The sequence below is a fragment of the Pleurodeles waltl genome, chromosome 10, assembly GCF_031143425.1.
Source record: "Pleurodeles waltl isolate 20211129_DDA chromosome 10, aPleWal1.hap1.20221129, whole genome shotgun sequence".
NCBI lineage: Eukaryota > Metazoa > Chordata > Amphibia > Caudata > Salamandridae > Pleurodeles > Pleurodeles waltl.
In genome coordinates this window covers 803,849,349-803,871,379 of record NC_090449.1, presented here as the reverse complement: position 1 = coordinate 803,871,379, position 22,031 = coordinate 803,849,349, and the positions used below count along the sequence as shown (strand labels likewise).

Sequence of the window (22,031 nt, the reverse complement as noted above, 5' to 3'; positions counted from 1 at the left end):
TTATGGCTTGTGCCCAGTTGAGGGGTCTAAAGAAGGTACCAGGGATGTGAATAGGAAGATTAGCAAAGAAATACAAAAGGCGGGGCAAAACCACAATTTTTAGCAATGCCACGCTGCCCAGTACCCTCAGTGGCAGGGTGTGCCAGAAGGCCATCTTGGCTCCCAACAATGTGATTGTCCGTCCCTGACAAATGCCCACACCACACTTTCTGTCTCGATGAGGTCGACAGGCACATCTTTGTGCCCCAGACTGCTGCGAATCATACCCGCAAGGGCTCTTATTCGGCAGGGGTTCTCCACCTGGCCCACTGGTATACAGCACCGATGGCCTATGGGCTCAGCCCAGCAGTTTTGTCCCTTCAGCTGTGGGCCCAGATCCCACAGCCCTCTCAAATGCGGCCGCAGCATTACTACCACACTATTTACAGTGGTGCTTTCTTCCCCAAACACGCAGGGTGGGCAGAAAATACGGGGAGGGATGTTTATGGTGGTGTATGTTGGGCTTACAGCAGGATAAGCACTGGATTATCGGGGTAAAGAGCAGTGCTCACCCAGAGCATGTTCGCTATGATGGCAGCTCAAGCCATGCCCCACTCTTGGTTTCCTTCATGAGTAGGTGGTAGTTTCTGAGGCCGCCTTTTGTGCGGCTGTGTCAGAAGGGTCTTTTGAGGCTCTCCATCTCTTCTCAAGTTGATGACAGTTGAGTTTAGAGGTTTTCAGCTCTGCAGTGTACCAGCTGGCCTGTTTGGTGGTATGGCTGGCTTTTGCTGGTTTCAACGGGGCGACTCTGTCAGTGCATTTGGTGATCCAGGCGGAGAAGTTCTGGGCTGCTTGGTCAGGGCCCGTTGAGATTCTGGGTTGTGTTTTGTTAAGAGGCTTCTTCCATTGGGTCTTGCTGACCCTGCCCCAGCTGCAGTGGGTGACTTTGTGGTGAAGTGTACAAAGGAGTGGTCAGTCCAGGTAAATTTTGTGATGTGGGAGAATATGATTCTGTTGCTGGAGGTGAAAATGGCATTTGTCTGGCTTTGTGTGTGGGTTGGGGATCAGTTGGGTTAGGCTGATGTTGTTCATAGTCTCCAGGAGGTTTGTGGAGTTGGTGTTGTTTGGGTCATCAATGTGGAAGTTGAGGTCATCCAGTAGGACATAGTGGTGAGATTTGACGGCAAAGGGGACTAGGAGGCTGGAGATAGACTCACTGAAAGCTGGGCAGGGCCGGCGCATCTGTAGGCAAGAGTGCCCCTAATTGTGGCTTTGCCGTCAGTCTGAAGTCGGAAGTTGAGGTGTTCCATGTGGGGCATTGGTTCGTCATTGGTAATGGTGAAGCAGATGTTTTCCTTGAAGATGATGGCAATGCCTCCTATGAGTCGGTTGGTGTGGTCTCGGTGTATCATCTTGTATCCGTTTGTAGTGGTGAAGGCGATGTCTGGGTTCGAGGTGGAGTTGAGCCAAGTTTCAGTGATGAAGGCCATGTTGGGTGAAACAGTAGATATGGTGTTCCACATTTTGGTGGCATGTTTGCAGAGAGAGCGGGCATTCAGCAGGATTCATTGAAGTGGTTTTGAGTTGTTCATTGTTTCCATGGTGGTGTGGCATCCAGTGTGGGTTGGTGGGCCAGTGTAGCAGGAAAAGTAGCAGAGGTGGCAAGTAAAGGGCCCTTTGGTTGAGGGTGGAGAGGACACATAGTATCCGATGTTGTTGAATCCAGGACCCGGAGCTCCTAAGAGGTGTAGCATGGGACGAGTGCCAGGACCAGGGGCCCTGGCACAGGGCGAGGTCCAGGTACAGAGGGGTTCAGATGGGCTTGCTTTTTGCACGGCATTGGCACATCAGCAGCACGGCTGGCAGCAGCCTCCATGAAATAGTCCTGGGAGGTGGACGGGGCTGGCAGGGGGGGCGGGAGGACAGGAGCGGTGAGGTGGAAAGAAAATGCCATGCAAAAGACACTGGGATGGGGAACAGGTGATTGCTAAAGCTCCTTTAACAAGCAAAATTCAAATGCAGCAGAAGTGCAGTGTTGCTGGGCAACGTTAGGCAAGATCTGGCAAGGCAGGAGTGAACATGAGTTTGCTAGGCAACCAATCAGCACTTGCAGCAGGAAGAGCGGTGACCAGGCCCAAGAGTCAAGGACTGATCAAACAGGCTGTCAGCCAATTGACCTTGGAGTCACTTCTCGGGATCTTGCGCTCAAGTAAGCAGATCCAGCCTTCCTTCGACTGACAGCAGGGCATTCCTTCTTCTGATTCTTCCACAGGTCCAGCAGTGTTCTAATGAGAAATCCTGAGCATGCCATTCTTATGCACAGTGCCAGCCTTGGGGATGGGAGATACCCCCTTTGTTTTATCTTTACCTTTTCCTAAGTCTGGCTATAATCCGACCAAGGGATACAAAGGCAGGAAGGCCTAGATGTGAGCTGAATTTGTCAGTGGAAGGCCAGGCAGACATGGGAGTCAGGTAAGTATAGACACAGCACTCATGCTATGCTTTGAAACTCAGGAAAGGCTGAGTACAACCCCAGGCCGTCCTGTTGAGGGGAGGAAAACCCTGTCCCACATCGAAGTCCCTTTTGTTCTCATGCTTTGAAGGGATACACAACAAACCATAGGAGAGCCATTCACAATTATGTGACCTTGGACACTGGCAGAAAGATACAGTTGCCAACTTTCTATAAGAATAGTTGTTTAAAAATCTAACTTTACCATTAGAGGATTTTAAATTACAAGTGAAACAAGTGGAAGAAGTAGTTTTCTATCTATTCCCACACTGAAGTTACATCTTATTAAGTTTAATAAGGTAACTCAGAGTTAGCCTTGCTACAGTGAAAAACTATTTTAGGAATACTTTGCACCCATCCCTATTAGATTTTAGGGCATACCTTTGAGGACACTTAGAAGTATTAAAAAGGAAGGTGTAGGCATTTGTTTTGCCAGGACCAAATGGCCATTTTAAAACTGCACATCTGGGCTGCAGGAGCATACCTGGAGAAATGTTTCACAGTGCTGCTTTAGTGGGTGGCACAAAGAGTGCTGCAGCGTACTAGTAGCATTTCATTTAAAGGCCTGAGTACATGTAGTACCATATACTAGGAACTTAAAAGTGAATTAAATGCACCAATCAGGTGTATACCAATCTTACCATGTTTAGAGGAGAGAACAAAAGCACTTTACCACTGGTTAGCAGGTATAAAGTGTGCAGAATCCTAAAACCAAATAAAAACAGGTTCACCAAAGGAAAGCTCAAATCTGGAGTAGCCCTGAAAAAAGGGCCCAGTGCAACACTTGCATATCCAGCAGCAGCCAATAAAAAAGTAATAATTTATAAAATAACTCACTTGATTTTCAACCAAAACACTGACGATGATGTAGATGTTGTAATCATGCTGTGCAGTACTGTGTGGTTGTTTTTTCCTTCCAGTATCCAAGTGCAAAATGACTTCTAAGTTAACGTGCAGAAGGGAGAAGTCTGAAGAACATGAAGAGTAAGCTGTTACTGTATTTAAGGGTACTACAGTAAACACACTTTAATTCTTGTGGAAAGAAAGAAAAGCATAGTTGATGGCACAAACGCCTTCAACATGTGTTTTACTCTCAAAATACACTAAAATCTCAAGGTTGAAGCCCACTACACATAAAATAGCAGTGAAAGAAAACGAAACATCAATTCACTATTTCTTAATGTCTTTTGGAGTATGTCACTATTGCCCTTAATGGCACCTTACCTATTATGAAATGACCACGATAATATGCTACTCCAAAAAAGTGGGGTTTTACACACCTATGTAATTAGGAGTAGCCATATGAAAAATTAGAAACCATGTGAAAGTTTATAGCAACCAAACACAGTGGAGCTGCGACCTGCTTTTTATCGACTATGATACAGCTTGCGTTGTTTGCAGTGGTGTCTCTAGAAGTGATTTTTAGGGGATGTCACAAGGGGGTCACAGAAAAGAGATGTGGCCTCCTACAGCAGGTAAACATGAATGCTGTGTACGCATATGCGTAATATAAATATTCAATTTTAAAAAGGGTAAAGTGATTTTGTAGTTAGGTGTTGAAGTTATTAAAAAAATAACATTTAAAATCCAAAAAATCACTGGACTTCCCAAATTTACTGAGGTAACTATAAGTTGCATTCCTGCCAGTGTCAGTGACTGTCAGTGATTCCTGCACATACTTTCTTGCATCTTTGTCCGCTCACCTATCCCACACACAACGCACATTCTCAAACGCAAGCACTGCCTTTTATTTCTTTTGTCCTACCAAGGTTTTGACAGTTGTTTATCTCCTTCTCATACTTTCACTTACAATCACATTTACAATGGTTACAACTGACGCCTCTAAAAGCACTATAGATAACTAATATGTACTAAAAACAAAAACCTCAGAAACACAACATCCTCAAAAAAATCATATGCTCTCAGGGAATTCAGTAGTAAGTAAAGTGGGAAATGTAAACAGCTACAACATCACTGCTCTCCGGCTTAGAGGCCAGTGCCCGTTTTGTTGGCTACAGCTGTCTGTCAATGGTGCATCATAAGAGTGGATCAGGACAATTACAGATGGTGCAATGGTTCCACCAGTCCCCCCTAATGCTCCGTACAGGAACACCACTAGACTGCTGTGAGCAGGATATAGAAATAGTGAGCTTTTATTTTACTATGCTTCTTTCAGTGCAATCCTCGTAGAGACATTCTTAAATGGTCAGTCCTCTGTAATGTAGAATTGGGTGGCTGTGCATAGCTGCCTTATATATATTTTTTTCCACTGAAAAAACAAAGGTTACAGGGCCATTATAGCTAGGCTCACATTTCAAACATACCTAACCATAGAAATGTATCAGTTATAGTTATTTATCTCAAGTAACTATAACTCGTGCCCTAAGCTAACACTAACTCGCACTTCTGCCATGCACAGTTTTCTGTTAAATAATTTTATTGCAAATGTTACATTGGTATTATCAATGATGTTATCTAAGATGTCATGAATGATGTATTATGTGGGGCAATTAGCAGTGCATGGTAAGGGTGTGAGTTATAGTTATCTTAGGAAACAAGTTATAGTTACTTGAGATAACTCTAACTGATTAATTTCTATGGTTTGGGACGTTTAAAATGTGAGCCGAACTATAACGTCCCTGTAATCTTTGTTTTTTAAGTGAATTTCTATGTTTCTTTTAATTCTGTTTTCTAACCATAGCGTCCCTGTAACCTTTGTTTTTTTCAGTGAATTTCTATTTTTTTTTAAATGTAAAGTAATTTTCATTACTGTGCGTTAATCCAACCACCACAGTGCACCACCTGTGGCTGTGGGCTGCAGCAGTTGGCTGCCAAGCCAAGCTTGTGGCCTGGCCCTGCGGCCAAACCCCTATAACTACTCAACCCTGTGCTGCACAGAGGCTTAGGCTGTGTGCAGCAGGTGTTAGGCCCTGGCCCTGTGGCTGGGCTCTACAGCCAAGGTCCTTTGGCCAACACCTACATTAACCCAACACCGCACTGCCCCCCTCCCCAGGCCAATCTCAGCCCAGTGGACCCCATCCCACAAGGCCTAGCCCCCTCCATAGGGTCAATCTCAGCCCCGGGGACCTCATCACCTGGGGCCTGGCCATGTGATGTGGGTGACCCCAAGGGCACCTAGTGACAATGTTGGGGACTGTGGGGGGGGGGCTGAAGGCCCCCTCGATCCCAGCCAGGTCCTCACCTCCTGTGGGAGCCGGCATTGTTGTCACAGAGAGCAAGGTTTCCTCTGTTTCCCTGCCTCCTCCACTCACATGAAGTGAGAGATGTTTGACAGCTCTCACTTCATCCGAGCAGAGTGTTTGCCGTGACTTGGTGGGAGCTGTCAGCTCCCACCAAGTCACAGTAAACAGCTATGTCCCAGGGTGGGCACCCTGTGAGAAAGTAGGAGCCGCCCTGGGGTGGGGTGGGGTGGCGGTCCACAGGGCCTTTATATGGCCCCCCTCCAACTAAAATGGCCCCAGGGAGGTGGTGGGCCCTGGGGGTCAGAGACCGACCCCGTATCTGTTTTTAAAATTGCTCTGTGGAGATGACAGTCCCTAAGGCTGTGGGGGGGAGGTGGCCCGCCGCATTAGTTTTACTTTGGTGCCCCAGGGAGGTGGTAGTCCTTGGGGCTGCGGGGGGGCTGGGTGTCCTCCCACATTAGTTTATATTAGGGCCCTGGGGTGGTGGTGGTCCCTGGGGCTGCCCCCTTGCATTATTTTATTTTAGTGCCCTGGGGAGATGGCAGTCCCTGGAGCTGCAGAGGGGCCGGGCATCCCCCCTCATTACATTCCTTTAGTGCCCTGAGGAGGTGGCAGTCCCTGGAGCTACGAGGGGATGGGCAGCCCCCTGCATTTGTTTTATTATGGTGCCCTGGGACTGTGGGGCGACTGGGCACCCCCGCATTAATTGTCATTAGTGCCACAGGCAGGTGGTCGTCCCTGAGGCAGCGGAGGCCAGGCAGTCCCCCCCCACATTAAAATGTCGATGCCCCAGGGACTTGTCCCACCAAGGGACCTCAGCATTATCAACTGCGGGAGCCTGCACTAGTGTTTTTTTTTGGGGGGGGGGCGGATCCTCAGATTCAGCATGACTTCTGATGATAATGTTTAAAAAATGCTTATTTGCCCTTGGGGGAGTCTGTCTGGGACCCCAGTACCAGAGCTAAGGGGTCAGGATGTCCCTACCCTAGCACCTTTAGTTCTTTTTTGCTTTTTTTCTGGAACTTGGCTGAAGCAGAGTCCCCAACATGGCTGCCAACACTTCCTTGTTGAAGTGTTGGCAGCCAATCAGATCTCAGCATGAGATCTGGAGGGTTTGCAGATCCTTCGCACCCCATATATACAAATTTGGATTTTCTTTAATTTCTCAAAAACTACTGAACAGATTTACACCAAATAACCAAAAGGGCTCTCACTTTCTGGACCAAGAGCTACCTTTCTGCCAAATTTAGTGTAATTCCATCCAGTGATTTGGGCGCTATCTCTGTTCAAATTCCCTATGGGAATTAACATGTGAAACTCTCCTTTTTTTAGACCTTCCCTTTTTCTCAGCCCCTGCTTGATGGATCACCCCAAAGCCTTCCAGACAGCAACTGATGTGATTGTCAAATTATTTGGGAACATTATGTGAAGATTCATTAAGTGGCACCAAAGATATAGGCAAGAAACAAACTGCTATTTCCATAAAAACTAGATACTACTCATAACTAACTAGTGGTGACTGCCACTCCAAAGCTTTATTACTGTGCCTGGAGTGGTGAATGGCTTTTGTCATTTTACAGCTCAGCAAGGATGACACTGTGTCAATCCTATGCTTAAAGATTTTGCTGTACAAATGGTAAAAGACTATCTAGCTTGGCGTGGATAGCACTGTGCTGATCCTATGCTTAAAAACTTTGCTAGATAAACAGACATTTGAGGTGAGCAAATCTAGAGTGTCGCTGGTGTTGGAGGGTGCTCCTTACTGGAGCTGCTCTCCACCTAAACTTGGAAACCACCGAGAGTTCTCTTATATTTTTTGCATAATTTATGCGGCACTCTATGCCTGAAAGTGATTTTTTTAAATACTTATACAGGGTGCTCCCTTGTGTCTGGACATAGCTAAACTCCTCTGAAGAGCTATAATGAGAGCAAAACACATGTCAGGGGTTGCTTTTACTGATTCCAGGTTGGCTTGGAGGGTATTTTACCAGTCCAAAGCTGTAATACTGTGCCTGAGATGGTGAATGGCTTTTGTCATTGTACAGCTCAGTGAGGATGACAGTGTGTCAAGCCTATGCTTAAAGATTTTGCTGTACAAATGTCAAAAGACTTTGTTCCTATCTAGCTTGGTGTGGATAGCACTGTGCTGATCCTATGCTTAAAAACTTTGCTGGACAAACAGACATTTGAGCAAATCTAGAGTGTCGCTGGTGTTGCAGGGTGCTCCTTACTTGAGCTTCTCTCCACCTAAACTTGGGAACTACCCAGAGTTCTCTTTTCTTTTTTGCATAATTTATGTGTCACTCTAACCCTGAAAGGGATATGTTTTGAGGTATTTGGAATTATCAATTGAGCTCATATTCCTCTAAACTCTGCTGCTTCTTATTGCTCTTTTTGCCTATTCCTTCTGCTGGGTTGTTAAGGTTTTCAACAGGTGAGCTCTTTCCTACATCTAGTAATGGAACATGAAACAAATATTAACTTTGTCTGTGGGTGTACTTTTTGTAGAGCAGGTCTGGTCTGAGAAGTTGCCCTAAGAATGAAGACTACAGTCACACAATTAACGAACTCAGTATATAAATCAGAGACAATGGGGTTACCTTTGCTTTTTGCACCCTTTTGCCTTTTCTTCAGTTGGGTCTTAGCCATGTCAATCTTAAAATGTGTCTGGGAAGTCCTGGCAGACATTTTTATGTCTCTATTGACAACCTCCTAATTTTTCTTCACAGTTATGTGCCATCTCTGTCATCCTGGATCAAGAAGAACTCAGCTCTCTTGTTACAATAATTTGGGTTTTTGTGCAAGCTGACTGTTGATGTGACTGGATGATGATTGCTTTGATTAGGTACCCCTCAAGTGATTCTCGAATCCAGGTTGTTGATGCTTTGCCTGCAAAGCAGATGTCAGCATTGACACTTGTGGTGGGTGAGCACACCTATAAGCGTATAGTTGATACCATCATTGAAATTACTGAAGGCTAAACACACCTCCAGGAGTGCATTGACAAGGAGGAGCATAGTATCTTTTTCAGGCACTGCCCTCTAAAAAACATCTTAGGTGATCTAAATTTTTTTATGGCTGTCTGAACCTGATGGCTGCACTCCAAACTCAATGTGCACAGCTTCAGACCATCGTATTTCTCCACACAAGGACTTGACCATGATGCAGCAATCCCACCACATCAAACTATTTTGGGTTCTCAATAGAACATTTTTAGGGCATCCTTAGAACCCCCCAGAAGGTATCCAATGAGACATCACTGAGCCAATATGTGAATTAATTCCATAGCCACTCGGCATCTAACGTGCAGCAGTGTTACCTGCACATAGGTTGCATATGCAGTATCAAGAAGCACAGAGCTACAATGTTAATAATAATATGGTTACTTGCAGTGAAAAAGGAAGATTAGGTTTGTTAGGAGCATCTAGAAAGGGATTCTTGCTAGTCAACCCCAGCATATTCGCGAGAAACATCTTACCCGCTGTAATGCTGTGTGTGGAAACAAATACAAGCATTCTCCTCTGACCACACACCTGCTATGTTACACAAAATACGGGGCTAGCGCAAATGGTTAGGGTAGTGTGGCACGTGTAACTTGAGCCTCGTGTGTAAAGAGGTCGCAGGCCCAAATTCCCTAGTGAGTGTGCCACCTAGGTGCTGACATCAGTAACAATATTCAGAGACTTTCCTGTCAGGTCTTGGGCTGTAAAATAACCCCTTTGGGTGCAATCTCTTTTCTCCCCTCCCAGCCACGTAATTGCTAAAAGTTGACCTTCACTAAACAATACATTCATATACTTAACCAGTACTGAAGTGTTCAAATCTCAACTTCAAATGTCGCCGTTATGAATACAGTCAGCCAACATAAATGCACCCTACATGTAGAGGTGTATTAAAACCTATAAAGGACATATATTGGCACTTATCAAACTTAATTTGCTTCACATCACATTTTATGATGGTGTGGGATATGCTGTAATCCGAAGACTTTGTCAGTCTCTGTACAACTAAGATATCTAAACAGATGGCTGGGCTGATCTGCTGTATTTAAATCATCTCATCATAAAATATCCCTGTGAATTTATCGTCAGATGCCAACGTTTAATTGTTAATAAACATTTGAAGGCACAAACGTTACATCATGTCTTAGTGATTATTTTTTTATTTTTATGATCTTTGTTAGAGCCCAGACCAGACCCTTCGCAAGGTAAATTTATATTAGTCAAGAAAACACCTAGGAGCACCAGCGGAATATAAAAGTTGAAACTGCAGGTGTTTCCCATAAACAAGACATTGAGGGGGTCATTCTGACTTTGACGGGCGGTGGAGGCCGCCGCCAAAGTCCCGCCGGCAGAATACCGCTGCGCGGTCAAAAGACCGCCACGGTAATTCTGAGTTTCCCGCTGGGCTGGCGGGCGACCGCCAGAAGGCCGCCCGCCAGCCCAGCGGGAAACCCCCTTCCATGAGGATGCCGGCTCCGAATGGAGCCGGAGGAGTGGAAGGGGTGCGACGGGTGCAGTTGCACCCGTCGCGATTTTCAGTGTCTGCTTGGCAGACACTGAAAATCTTGGTGGGGCCCTGTTAAGGGGCCCCTGCAGTGCCCATGCCAATGGCATGGGCACTGCAGGGGCCCCCAGGGGCCCCACGACACCCGTTACCGCCAGCCAGGTTCTGGCGGTCAAAACCGCCAGAACCAGGCTGGCGGTAAGGGGGTCGGAATCCCCATGGCGGCGCTGCTTGCAGCGCCGCCATGGAGGATTCCCTTGGGCAGCGGGAAACCGGCGGGACACCGCCGGTTTCCCGTATCTGACCGCGGCTGTACCGCGGCGGTCAGAATGCCCATGGGAGCACCGCCAGCCTGTTGGCGGTGCTCCCGCGGTCGTTGGCCCTGGCGGTCCATGACCGCCAGGGTCAGAATGACCCCCTGAGTCTGATCTGGGGTAGTTGTAATTGTATTTATAAAGCGCTTACTACCCCTGACGAGGCGTTGAAGGGCTTTTTGGCGAGTAGCACGCTACTCCGGAACCCAAGAAGAATCAGTGGTGGATTAGTATAGGGAAATATGAGTACAGTATTAGTATTGTTATGAGTTAATTTGAGCAGAGGATATGTAGAAAGTTGTCCTCTCACACCTTTTTCACACTCTGAGGTGGAAGTCAGGATATTGCTCGGAGATCTTTGCAGGAAGTTTGAGTCTATGTTTAGTATAACACAATTATTTTGGAATACAGACTGTCAAGTTAGAGGTGTTAATTTGTATGAAAACACTTTATTAATACATAAAAATATTCATTTATGTGCAAGTAAAATAAAATATTAATCAAGTATTCTAATCTGAACAAATCGAATAAAGCTGCAAAATAACACAAAAATAAAATTCAGCACTGTACACCGGATCTCTAAATGATGACAAATGCTGTACAGTTTGTGAACAAGTTTCTAAACATTAGAAAACACAGGAGCATCTTAATTATTCTACCAAAATAAGGTAACTTCTAAAACAATATTATTGGTCAATACCGTCAACATGCAAACCTGTCTCGTTTGCTTACTTAGACCAAGAGGATTCTAGTCCCTTTAAAGACTTCTGTGCTCCCCGATTGGACCCGTCTCTAGTTTATAGAATCTAGCACACTGAAATAAAGCTGTGACATTCTCAATAGGAATGACAGACAGCTAAAGTTTCCTTAAAGTATATAAGAGCAAAATACATCAGCTGAACCATCAGTCTGTTAGCATAATTGTATATAAATCATGAGCACAAAGAGCTCTGTAACGTTCAATAGAAAATCCAGCATAGGTTCACCTTTTAAAAGTGGGAAAAGGGTGAGCTACACAACAGGGAAAAAACAGGTCCTTCTATAGAACTTTAGACAACGATTTTCATACATTCACTAAACAAGTATATGGTCTCCAAGATATGCACCAATGAGGCATAAGCTAGAAGAAACATTTTACTACAGAATACATTTATTATACTATTACATTAGATTTGGATGTTCTCAGAGTCTATTCAGGTGACGTGACTAGATACATATTATGTAATTCAGCCTAGGACAACCAGGATGTCCTTGATTAGGTATATGGGATTCGGTGTGTAGGGGAAAATCTCAGTCTTTCTGTGTAAAGCTCACAGTTCTGTATTCCAACAAGGATGTGGTGCATTACAATGTCACATTAAAAATGGAAGAACATATGAAATTAGCTTAAGCTTGATTTCTCACACATTAAACAGTACAATTCAGAAAAACGTATCCCACAATAACCAGTCACAAACACAATAATATTAGGGTGCAACCCGTAGGGGAGGAAAAGTAGAACCTCAGGAGCTGTGGAATTAGGAAATTAGCTTATTTACTTGTTTAGGATTAGGTTTGTCTGGTATCTTGAGTAATGGGTAACTTGTGGGCTTGCTGCCCTACAGAATGTGAGTAAATGGATCCCAGGTAAAGGTAGCTCTGTACTAAACTGATTGATTTAATTATTCTGTGCATTTATAACAGGCACCATAAACCGTTACAACACACACTAAAGGAGGGGTCAGACAGCATTCAGATCTACAGGTGTGAGCTAGCTGTCTGAAGGGCTTTAGATCATGCAGGTCCTCTTTGAGGAATCTGGCTTCGGGTAGTGCACAGGCCAACTGGATAATGAACGTCTGCACCACAAGGGAGCACATGGGGATTACCAAAAGCTTTTTCTCTGTGTTAGACCTGCCATCTTTGGCATTGTTTTCCCCTGACATTTTGCCTTCAAACCTCCTGTTTTATTCATACTTCATTTTGCTGGTCTTAGGACTCTGTACACTTTACCACTGCTAACCAGTGCTAAAGTGCTTGTGCTCTCTCCTTGAAACATGTTAGATTGACTTATACCCAGTTGGCACATTCAATTTACTGGTAACTCCCTAATAAAGTGGTAGTACCTGGGCTCAGGGCCTGTAAATTAAATACTACTAGTGGGCCTGCAGTAATGTCTGTGCCACCCACTTAGGTAGCTCTTTAAACATGTCTCACGCCTGCCATTACACTTCGTATGTGCACAGTTTACACTGCCATTTTGTCCTTTCAAAGTAAACCTTTTGCCAGGGCCAAACCTTCCTTTTTAATACATATGTTTCCCCTAGGTTAGGCCCTGAACAGTCCAAAGGACAGGGTGAACATTTTTAAAAAGTAGGACCACATTGTTTAGTTTTACATGTCCTGGTAGTGAAAAACTCTTTTTTTTCACTACTACAAGGCCTATCTCTCCTAAAGTATAATATCTGGGATACCTTATTACCTTACTCTTCTTTTTCTTCTGCTACCTTCCCCGAAAGCTGGAAACACGCCGAAGTCAACGCCCTACTAAAGAAACCTAAGGCTGACCCTAGCGACCTGAAAAACTTCCGCCCCATCTCGCTCCTCCCCTTCCCTGCCAAGGTAATAGAGAAGACCATCAACAAACAGCTTACCACCTTCCTGGAAGACAACAACCTGCTCGACCCTTCACAAACCGGATTCCAAACCAACCACAGCACTGAAACCGCCCTCATCTCAGTCACACACGACATCAGAACCCTGATGGACAACGGTGAAACAGTCGCCCTCATCCTCCTCGACCTCTCGGCTGCCTTCGACACCGTCTGTCACCGCACCCTAATAACCCGCCTCCGCTCCACCGGGATCCAAGGCCTGGCCCTGGACTGGATTGCCTCCTTCCTCTCAAACCGATCTCAAAGAGTTTACCTCCCACCGTTTCGCTCAGACCCCACCGAGATCATCTGCGGCGTACCTCAAGGCTCATCGCTCAGCCCGACACTCTTCAATGTCTACATGAGCCCCCTCGCCGACATCGTACGCAAGCACGACATCATCATCACCTCCTACGCCGACGACACCCAACTTATACTCTCCCTCACCAAGGACCCCGCCAGCGCCAAGACCAACCTACAAGAGGGCATGAAGGACGTCGCAGATTGGATGAGGCTCAGCCGCCTAAAGCTGAACTCTGACAAAACGGAAGTCCTCATCCTCGGCAACACCCCGTCCGCTTGGGATGACTCCTGGTGGCCCACGGCCCTCGGCACCGCACCGACCCCCTCAGACCACGCCCGCAACCTCGGCTTCATATTTGACCCTCTTCTCACCATGACCAAGCAAGTCAACGCCGTGTCCTCCGCCTGCTTCCTCACCCTCCGCATGCTCCGCAAGATCTTCCGCTGGATCCCCGCCGACACTAGAAAAACCGTGACCCACGCCCTGGTCACGAGCCGCCTGGACTACGGCAACACCCTCTATGCTGGGACCACCGCTAAACTCCAAAAACGCCTGCAACGTATTCAAAACGCCTCGGCCCGCCTCATCCTCGACGTACCCCGCAACAACCACATCTCCGCACACCTGAGACACCTGCATTGGCTCCCAGTCAGCAAAAGGATCACCTTCCGACTTCTCACCCACGCACACAAAGCCCTCCACAACAAGGGACCGGAATACCTCATCCGTCGCCTCAGCTTCTACGCCCCCACCCGTCTCCTCCGTTCCTCTGGCCTCGCGCTTGCTGCCGTCCCTCGCATCCGCCGCTCCACGGCGGGTGGGAGGTCCTTCTCCTTCCTGGCAGCCAAGACCTGGAACACCCTCCCCACCAGCCTCAGGACCACCCAGGACCACTCCGCATTCCGGAGACTCCTCAAAACCTGGCTTTTCGAGCAGCAGTAACCCCCCCCCTTCCCCCTAGCACCTTGAGACTCGCATGGGTGAGTAGCGCGCTTTATAAATGTTAATGATTTGATTTGATTATGCTTTATAAATTTAATTTCCTTATGGGAACAGGTAACCAGTTTACGTTTGGTGTCTCTGGAATTGTAATGAAAAATCCTAATTTACTTTAAAGTCGGTTTTTAAATTACAATTAAAAAAAAACACTTTTAGAAAGTTGGCATTGTCTTGCCTTGGCATTTGGTTCCTGTCTCTGGGTCACATGACTGGGTGTAGTTAACAGTTGGGCTTTGTGCATTCCTGCAAGATAGCTACACACAACGGGGAGCTTAGGTTTGACTGGATGGATCATCACTGGCAGATGGTAGGGAGGGGCTGAGCCCAGCTCCATTTACACTTGATAAGACTGTTCTCTGCCTCCATATTAAGGGCTGTGGTTAGTTTGGAACCAGGGTCAGAAAGGGAGGGCCACTATGCACTTCAAAGGTATGCCCCTAGAAGCTTCTTCCCTCTTCAAAGGCACAACAGGATATAAATACTGTACCCCAGACACCAGCTCTTGAGTATAATTCAGGGCTTTTGGATATTCTGACAGGAAGGAGGACTGCTGTGCTGCTGAAAGGACTCCCACTGTGTTGCTGCTTTGAAGCACACTGAAGGACTGCTGCCCTGCTATGCTGACCTGCTGCCTCCTGTCCGCTTGCCTGGGTAAGGAGGACTGGAGCTGCATATCTTGAACTCAGAACATAGAGTGACTCCAAGGGTTTATTGGCCAGCCTCCTGATCTGAACCTTCAGGTACACAAGGTTTCCAACAACCTTACCCCTGCATCTTGACACTGCCATCTGTGAGTCCAGTCTGCCAATTGGTACCACCCTAGTCCTGGACCCTTGGAAGTCATCTTAAAGTGCTCTGCCAACCTCGGTGGATCCAGTGGAACAGATGCACCTCCTCTGGTGTGCGGCAAAATCCTGAGCAGGATCGACATATCACTTCTACTGCATGGACGGAACCCATCATAAAGACCTGCACCACACCCAATTGGAAGCGTCACTGGTTGACGCATCCTCGTTGCAGGCGGACCTCGCATTCCTAGTAGACGGCAGCCTCACTAATGGTGCTGGACTTCTCTCCTCGGAACCGGCGCATTGCCTCAGCTGCATGACGCATCCTCAACATCGGCTTCGCATCGCAAGCCCTCATTGATAGGATCCTCGATGTTAATGCAGTACCTCACACTGCAGCCTTGCTTAATCTTGGAACCAAAGCATGGCCATGGTAAGGACAGCAGTAGAAACTTCAGGAGTGATTGCAACTTTCACCATATTCAGGACTTCAGCAATGACACAGTGTCAGAAGCAACACAACAACAGTTACTAGCATGCCAGGTACATCTGCAGTGAGCAAATTACAGAAAAAGGTTACTCTTGCCAATACTGCAAGAACCACAGCAGTAGCAACAGCTGCTGCGAAAAAGGACCACAGTACATACCTTAGCTGCCAGTACAGCAGGTCCCACAGCAGCAACAACTGCCCAAACTTACCAAACAGCAGGAACCATAGCGGGAATTACAGCAGAGACCACAAAAGCAACCGCTTCTGTCACAAAAGCAGTGACAAGAGCAACAAAGTGATGCAACAGCAGTGACCATGAGAGAGCGTAGCTTATATATAATCAATATTAACATGAAAATGTTTATGAACTAATGTATAATAATGCTGCATAGAAAATGTACTAATGTGTTTTGCAAAATGCGTGCTTGAAATGTGCCCATGGGGAGTGGCCATCAATATATACGGGGACTAATGAAAATGACTAATAATGATGAATTATTATGTTAAGACATAGTTTTACACTAATTATTAAAGGTTATATGCTAGAGTTCTGCTAATAAATCATTGGGCCTTAGTTAGCATGAGTCGAGGCCTAGCTGCCTGGCTCTCATATTAAATGTGTTTTTCTAACATGCAGTGTGCTGACTTGCTGAAGGACATGAACTCTTGTTTTTCCAAAGCTAGCAGCTGAATGTAACTGTAGTAGATCCGTGCTTGTAGAAACATTTTAGCCGAATGCAACAGTGTAGATTTATACCTGGTACAAGGTCGCCTGAAATGGTACAGACAATGGAGCCATTAACAAAGATGTGCAAAGAACCACGAGAGGATGAAATCATACCGGACATTCTACCCCTTGAAGATGTCAATCATAAGGACCAATAAACTGCGTGAGAACTGTTATGGGGTGACAAAATTGATGAGATAATTGAAACTTTATTGGATGGAGATAGTGGGGTACAACCCATTAGCCAATTATGATTTTAGGGGAATGGACATCGAAAAAGGGATAAAACCCCTTGACACACGGAAATGAGTTAGTTAGTTAGTTAGGAAGATGCTGATGCGATTTGCTATGATCCAGACACCTTGTCACTCTGCATAGAGACTTTGCTGTTTGGTTCTGGGAGCCAACCTTGCCCTTATATTGCCCGTTTATACTTTACCTCCTTTATGAGGGAAGTACGCCTTTGCCCTTCCTGCCTGAGCTGAGTTCCTGACCGATTGCGAATCAACTGATGTCCTGAGGACGAAGACAGAGTCTGAGTGCTGACCCAATACGGAGGGGAACTATATGACAATGATGTTGTGATTGTCTGTTTGCTTTTCCTTTCTAGGTACCAACTGCTACTTTTGACAGAGACCATAGTTAGAGGTTTTTCTAAATTGATGTTACTAAATTATTTTGCATGAAGTCCAACATGCCAATGCTAATTCGAGGTTAGTTAAGGGGTTCATTAAACAGACGCAAATAGACAAATGACTGAATCTATACTTTGTTGAACAATGCGCTAACGTTACTCTACTGTGATTGATCTATGTTGACACCATGTTCAGTTCTAATATTCGTGATTCTTGCTTCGATGAAGTCTTATCAGAGTTGCCATATTGTGACTATACTATTGTGCTTCTTGGTCTTGAGATTAATAAACTTGCTAGTAGAATTGTAATTAATAGGGAATAAATATCACCAAACGTACTAAACTGGTGTGGTTATTCATGACTGAAAAGTCATGGTGGTGTCCTGAGTCTTATTAAATGTCTTTGACTAAAGTGAATTGCCTTATTATAATAAATATTGATGACGTTATTGACATATTGACATGTTGATTAGCTATCTCATCCTAAGGTGTCTTCAATCAGGATCGAAAGATTCACTGGCCTAAAACGAGTCCCCGAATGTATAAATTAGTCATAAAGGGACGCGTTAGCAACCACAACTATTGAAACACCAGTGACCATAAAAAGGGTCACAACAGTCTCCACAGTTGACAATGAGTCGGGGCAACAGCAGTAACTGGTACCACCTGGGTATTTGCTACAACTACAGCATTAATCACATCAGTAACCACAGCAGAGTAAACAATCTGCCACAGTAAAAGAGACCACAGAAGCAAAAGAATTGACTAGCACATAAATAACAGCTGACACTACAGCATCAACAGTATGTGCCACACGCCAGCAGCAAAAGTTGTGACAATACTTCAAAACATAATGAATTGTCCTTGTTCCTGCATCAGTCCAGTCTAAAGTGCTAAGCAGCTGTGCCCTCTGAACAATAACCCAAACCTGATGAAGCCTCGTTTGGCTCTTTGGAAGCAAAACGTACTCTTATGGGACAGCGAGCGAAATAATCAAGTCTGGTAATACCCCTGGTATTTAAGGTGGTCCACTGAGAAAAACAAAAAAGCTGATAGATCTGGTTTTAATGTGCCACTACGCTTAAATACAGACATGTTCATCTTTGTGTGCCTTCCCTTTTTTGTGCCTTCTATGTCCCTCCCCATTCTTTTTCTTTTTTTTTATTTGATAGGCATGCGATGGATGAGTCGAGATAAAACGTGGCATAGAATTTTGAGGCTTTGATAAGTTGTTTTAAAGGGATGATCAGTAATATTTAACAAAAAACATTATTTTCCATTTCTATGCTTTGTGACAAGGCCCTTGTGATGGTCTTTTCCTCTTTGTGAGTGGAGTTGAAAAATGACATAGCATGTATTATGGACAAAATTATAGGGAAGTTGAAACAAGCAGGAAGAATTGTTTTGATTGTGGCTGACTTTATCGAATTGTGTCAGTTTTTAAACAAAATAATATGCATTGGTGAATGTACTTGTGTTGTGCCTTGCTAATGTATCTAATAGCAGTTCAGTGTACAAAATGGAAAGCATGATGGAGTACATAAAACTTTTTTAGGAAAATTAAATTTTCTCCAAGACTATGCACGGATACACTGAGTTACTGAAAATTAAGAGTAAAACTGTCCTTCAACATAAATATATACTAATAAAAATAATAAGGATTCACTTTGGTGAGCTTTTTTTTGGAGGATACCTTATTTACTGAAAACAAGGCATTATAGGTATGTATATGTTTGTTCTATGATGCCGGTTTCCTCTCTGGGCCCAATATTCTATTATTTTTTCCCTTAGGTGTCGTATCAGCCGTATCTTACAGGCATCCCGTGGTTATGCTCTTTTGATTGGAGTGGGTGGCAGTGGCAAACAAAGTCTATCAAGGCTTGCGGCTTACATCAGCTCACTTGAGGTCTTTCAGATCACACTCAGAAATGCCTACGGGATTCAAGATCTGAGGGTATGATTTGCATGCCATTCACCTGATGAATTATGTACAAGTATTTCAACTGTTTTTTGTAAGAACAACTATGTATACTTGTTGGGCGCACAAATTCATCATTTACAAAAGATGTACAGGAATTCTCCATTTCTTGCTCTGGTTACAGAAAGGTTTAACTCTCTTCCTGAGGTCATGTCATGGTCATTTTGATGAGTCTATCATCACATGGCCAAACCACTGGATCAGCACAATTTCCTCCCCAACACTGTGTTCCAACTTTTCGTCACCCTTTGACAACCTCATCTACCACGCGATCACCCTCCATCACTTCACTCCAACAATCACACGACAGAAGTGTGCTACCACCAACACATCCACACTAACATCACCCATCATTGCACTATTGCCACCGCTATTCCATCTCACAAACCGCACTACAACTACATTACCACCACAAACTACCCAATACCACTGCTCAGTAGGGCACCAACGCTCTACCACACCACACTATTAAAACCGAGCACCATCACCCATATATATTTAAATATAAAAAAATACGTTTTGGTGAGACCATGTCTTTAAAAGAATGCGCTACATATGTATAATATTACTGTATGGAGCATAGATGGCTACAGTAAAAATATCAGGTAAATATGGCACGTTCAGTGGAAAAGCTCGAAAATGATGCGATGGAGCATTTCGGATGGCAGTATATTCACACTTAACTTGCATAAATAATATGGCCCGCGGTTTTTTACCCAGTGTTGCAAAAGGGTGTCTGGTAACATTCCCCACAAGAATTTTCTAGGAGACTAGCTCTTACGGTGTAATGAAAAAGTAGGCTTGGAACAGAAAAAAATGTTTAGTTGTGGGGAGGCAGAGTTTCATCTGCTTTAGTATATCAATTTGATGATTGGGGGTGCTGTTCGAAGAAAGAACAGTATTCGAGTAAAGTATTATTACACGAGTTAAATCTCGCAATGTTAATCTATTTTACCCTATGGTGATATAAAACTTTTTATGTCTATTTTGAAGTTGTATTTCGCAGTAGGACAGGTTCAGCACTTGTGCTACAATACCGAGCCAGGCATGGTTTTCTAGAGCAGAAATTAAGGTTTGAGTGTTTCATTACCAACATACTGCACATTAGTGAACAATTCCCTCAAAACAGTTTTTAAGAGAATAGTTATTCGTGGGATTCATTTAGTAAAATTATTTAGAAATAAGAAAATATGAAATATAAAAAGGCCAGCATGAACTACCAGGTTGGCCAATCACAATGCATCGTACTTTCTTGTGTGTTACATTGTTTTGCTGGATCCTTTATGGACCAATTTATCACAATTAGAATCGCTAGCATCAGGGGTCTATTTGCAACGTGATGTTCAGATATGTTGCACTATCAACCGCTCACAATTAATTTTCAGGTATTTATGTTATTTGTCCAGAGTATCTGGTTGCTGTTCTCAATGTGGAAATGGTCCATTCCGTAAACGTTTGGTTTGCATTAGCTGGTGGACAAGAAAGTAGGAAATGTATCTTTGTAGGAAGATGTAATACTTGTTGGCCCCGAAACGACATGCTCTTCTGCAAACACGTTGTCAAGTTTTCCATGTAAAATGAAGTCAATTACCTGCTGAGAGTCCGAGTCATCTTATCTCTATACTGCCAATACAGCACACTGCAAAGAATGGGTGATAAACACTGTTTAAGCCGTGGAGGCAAACTAGGAACTTGCTCTGAGTGCCAAAGATGATGCGATAATACCGCCTGGAGACTCAGCAATGCCGCAGCGTTTCCCATTTCCTATGTGCAGTATTGCAGCTTAGTTTCAAGTTACACAGGCTGGAACGGGGATAGGCAATAATATCAGGGTTTCCTAAATGCAAACGTGAAATGTTGTTTTCACACAGAATTTTCATCAGGTTTTACCCCCTGTACGTATGCGGTTAACACCACATTTTCATAGCAATACTACTGCACATGATGTAATTATAGTTCAAACATAAACTCCTGTTGACTGCCAAATCTAGATGACAATGTCTCTTCGAATAAAGGCTGATGTACATTTTACTTCTTTGGTGTTTTTAGGTCTGGATTTAATTTACTAAAATTGTATGTATAATATAATTACTTAAATGGGCTCCCAGACAGCTATCTCTTAATCCATTGGTCTGTTGTGGTGTCATTAATTTTTTGCTTCCGCCCACTACAGCGTGGGGCAGTGGATCAGTCTACTTAAACCACTGGATAACTTCACTTTGAGTGAATGCATTTTGTTCTTTTGCAAGGAACACATCCAAATACAAGGTAGTTCTCTTCAGTGCCAGTGTTGCCCATATGTTTAGAGCCTGATGTGATAGCAAGACGCATTTGATGTCACCAAGGCACATTCCAGCCTTAAAGCAATGGCACTGTACATTGATTTTGGAATGTCTTATTGTTTATCTCACTACTGCTATTTCACAACAGGACAGAATGTGTCCATTTGAAAATGTTCTGTATTAAGTTACGTCTTCTTTCTTCCACCCCTGCCTTCTTTCTTTTTCTGTTTTCCTTCTTTCTTCCTTTCACTATTGCTATCTTTCTTTTCTTTTTTCTTTCCTTCCTGCTGTCTTCCATTCATCCTTTCCTTATTTTTCTTTCTTACTTTCTTTCCCTCTTTCTTGATTTTAGTTCTATGCTTTTATCTTACCTTCGTTGCCGCATTACTGCTTTTTCTTCCCTCCTTTCCTTTCCTTCCTTCTTTCCTTTTTCCTTCTTTCTTTCCCTTTTTCTGTCTTTCGTTCTGTATTGCCTACTTTCTTTCTTGGTTTTCTCCTTCTTATTTTACTTTCTCTCTTGCCTTTGTTCTTCTTTGTTTCTTCCTCTTTTCTTCATTTTTTCCTTCCTACTTTTTTATTACTTCTTTCTTTTTTGCCTTCTTTCTCAGTCTTTCTTTTTTTTTCCATTTCCTATTTCTTGTCTTGTTTCTTGCATTCTTTCTTTATTACCTATTGTCTTTCT

At 44.3% G+C, this 22,031-nt stretch overlaps 1 protein-coding gene across 1 annotated transcript in view; it reads left to right on the top strand.

Moving 5' to 3' along the window:
• DNAH11 (dynein axonemal heavy chain 11) overlaps window positions 1–22,031 on the top strand; it is a 2,866,633-nt gene that overhangs the window by 1,717,541 nt on the left and 1,127,061 nt on the right. The window contains exon 52 of the mRNA XM_069211469.1: window positions 18,881–19,043. Within this exon, the coding sequence (XP_069067570.1) occupies window positions 18,881–19,043 (163 nt within the window). The remainder of the gene's footprint in view (window positions 1–18,880; window positions 19,044–22,031) is intronic.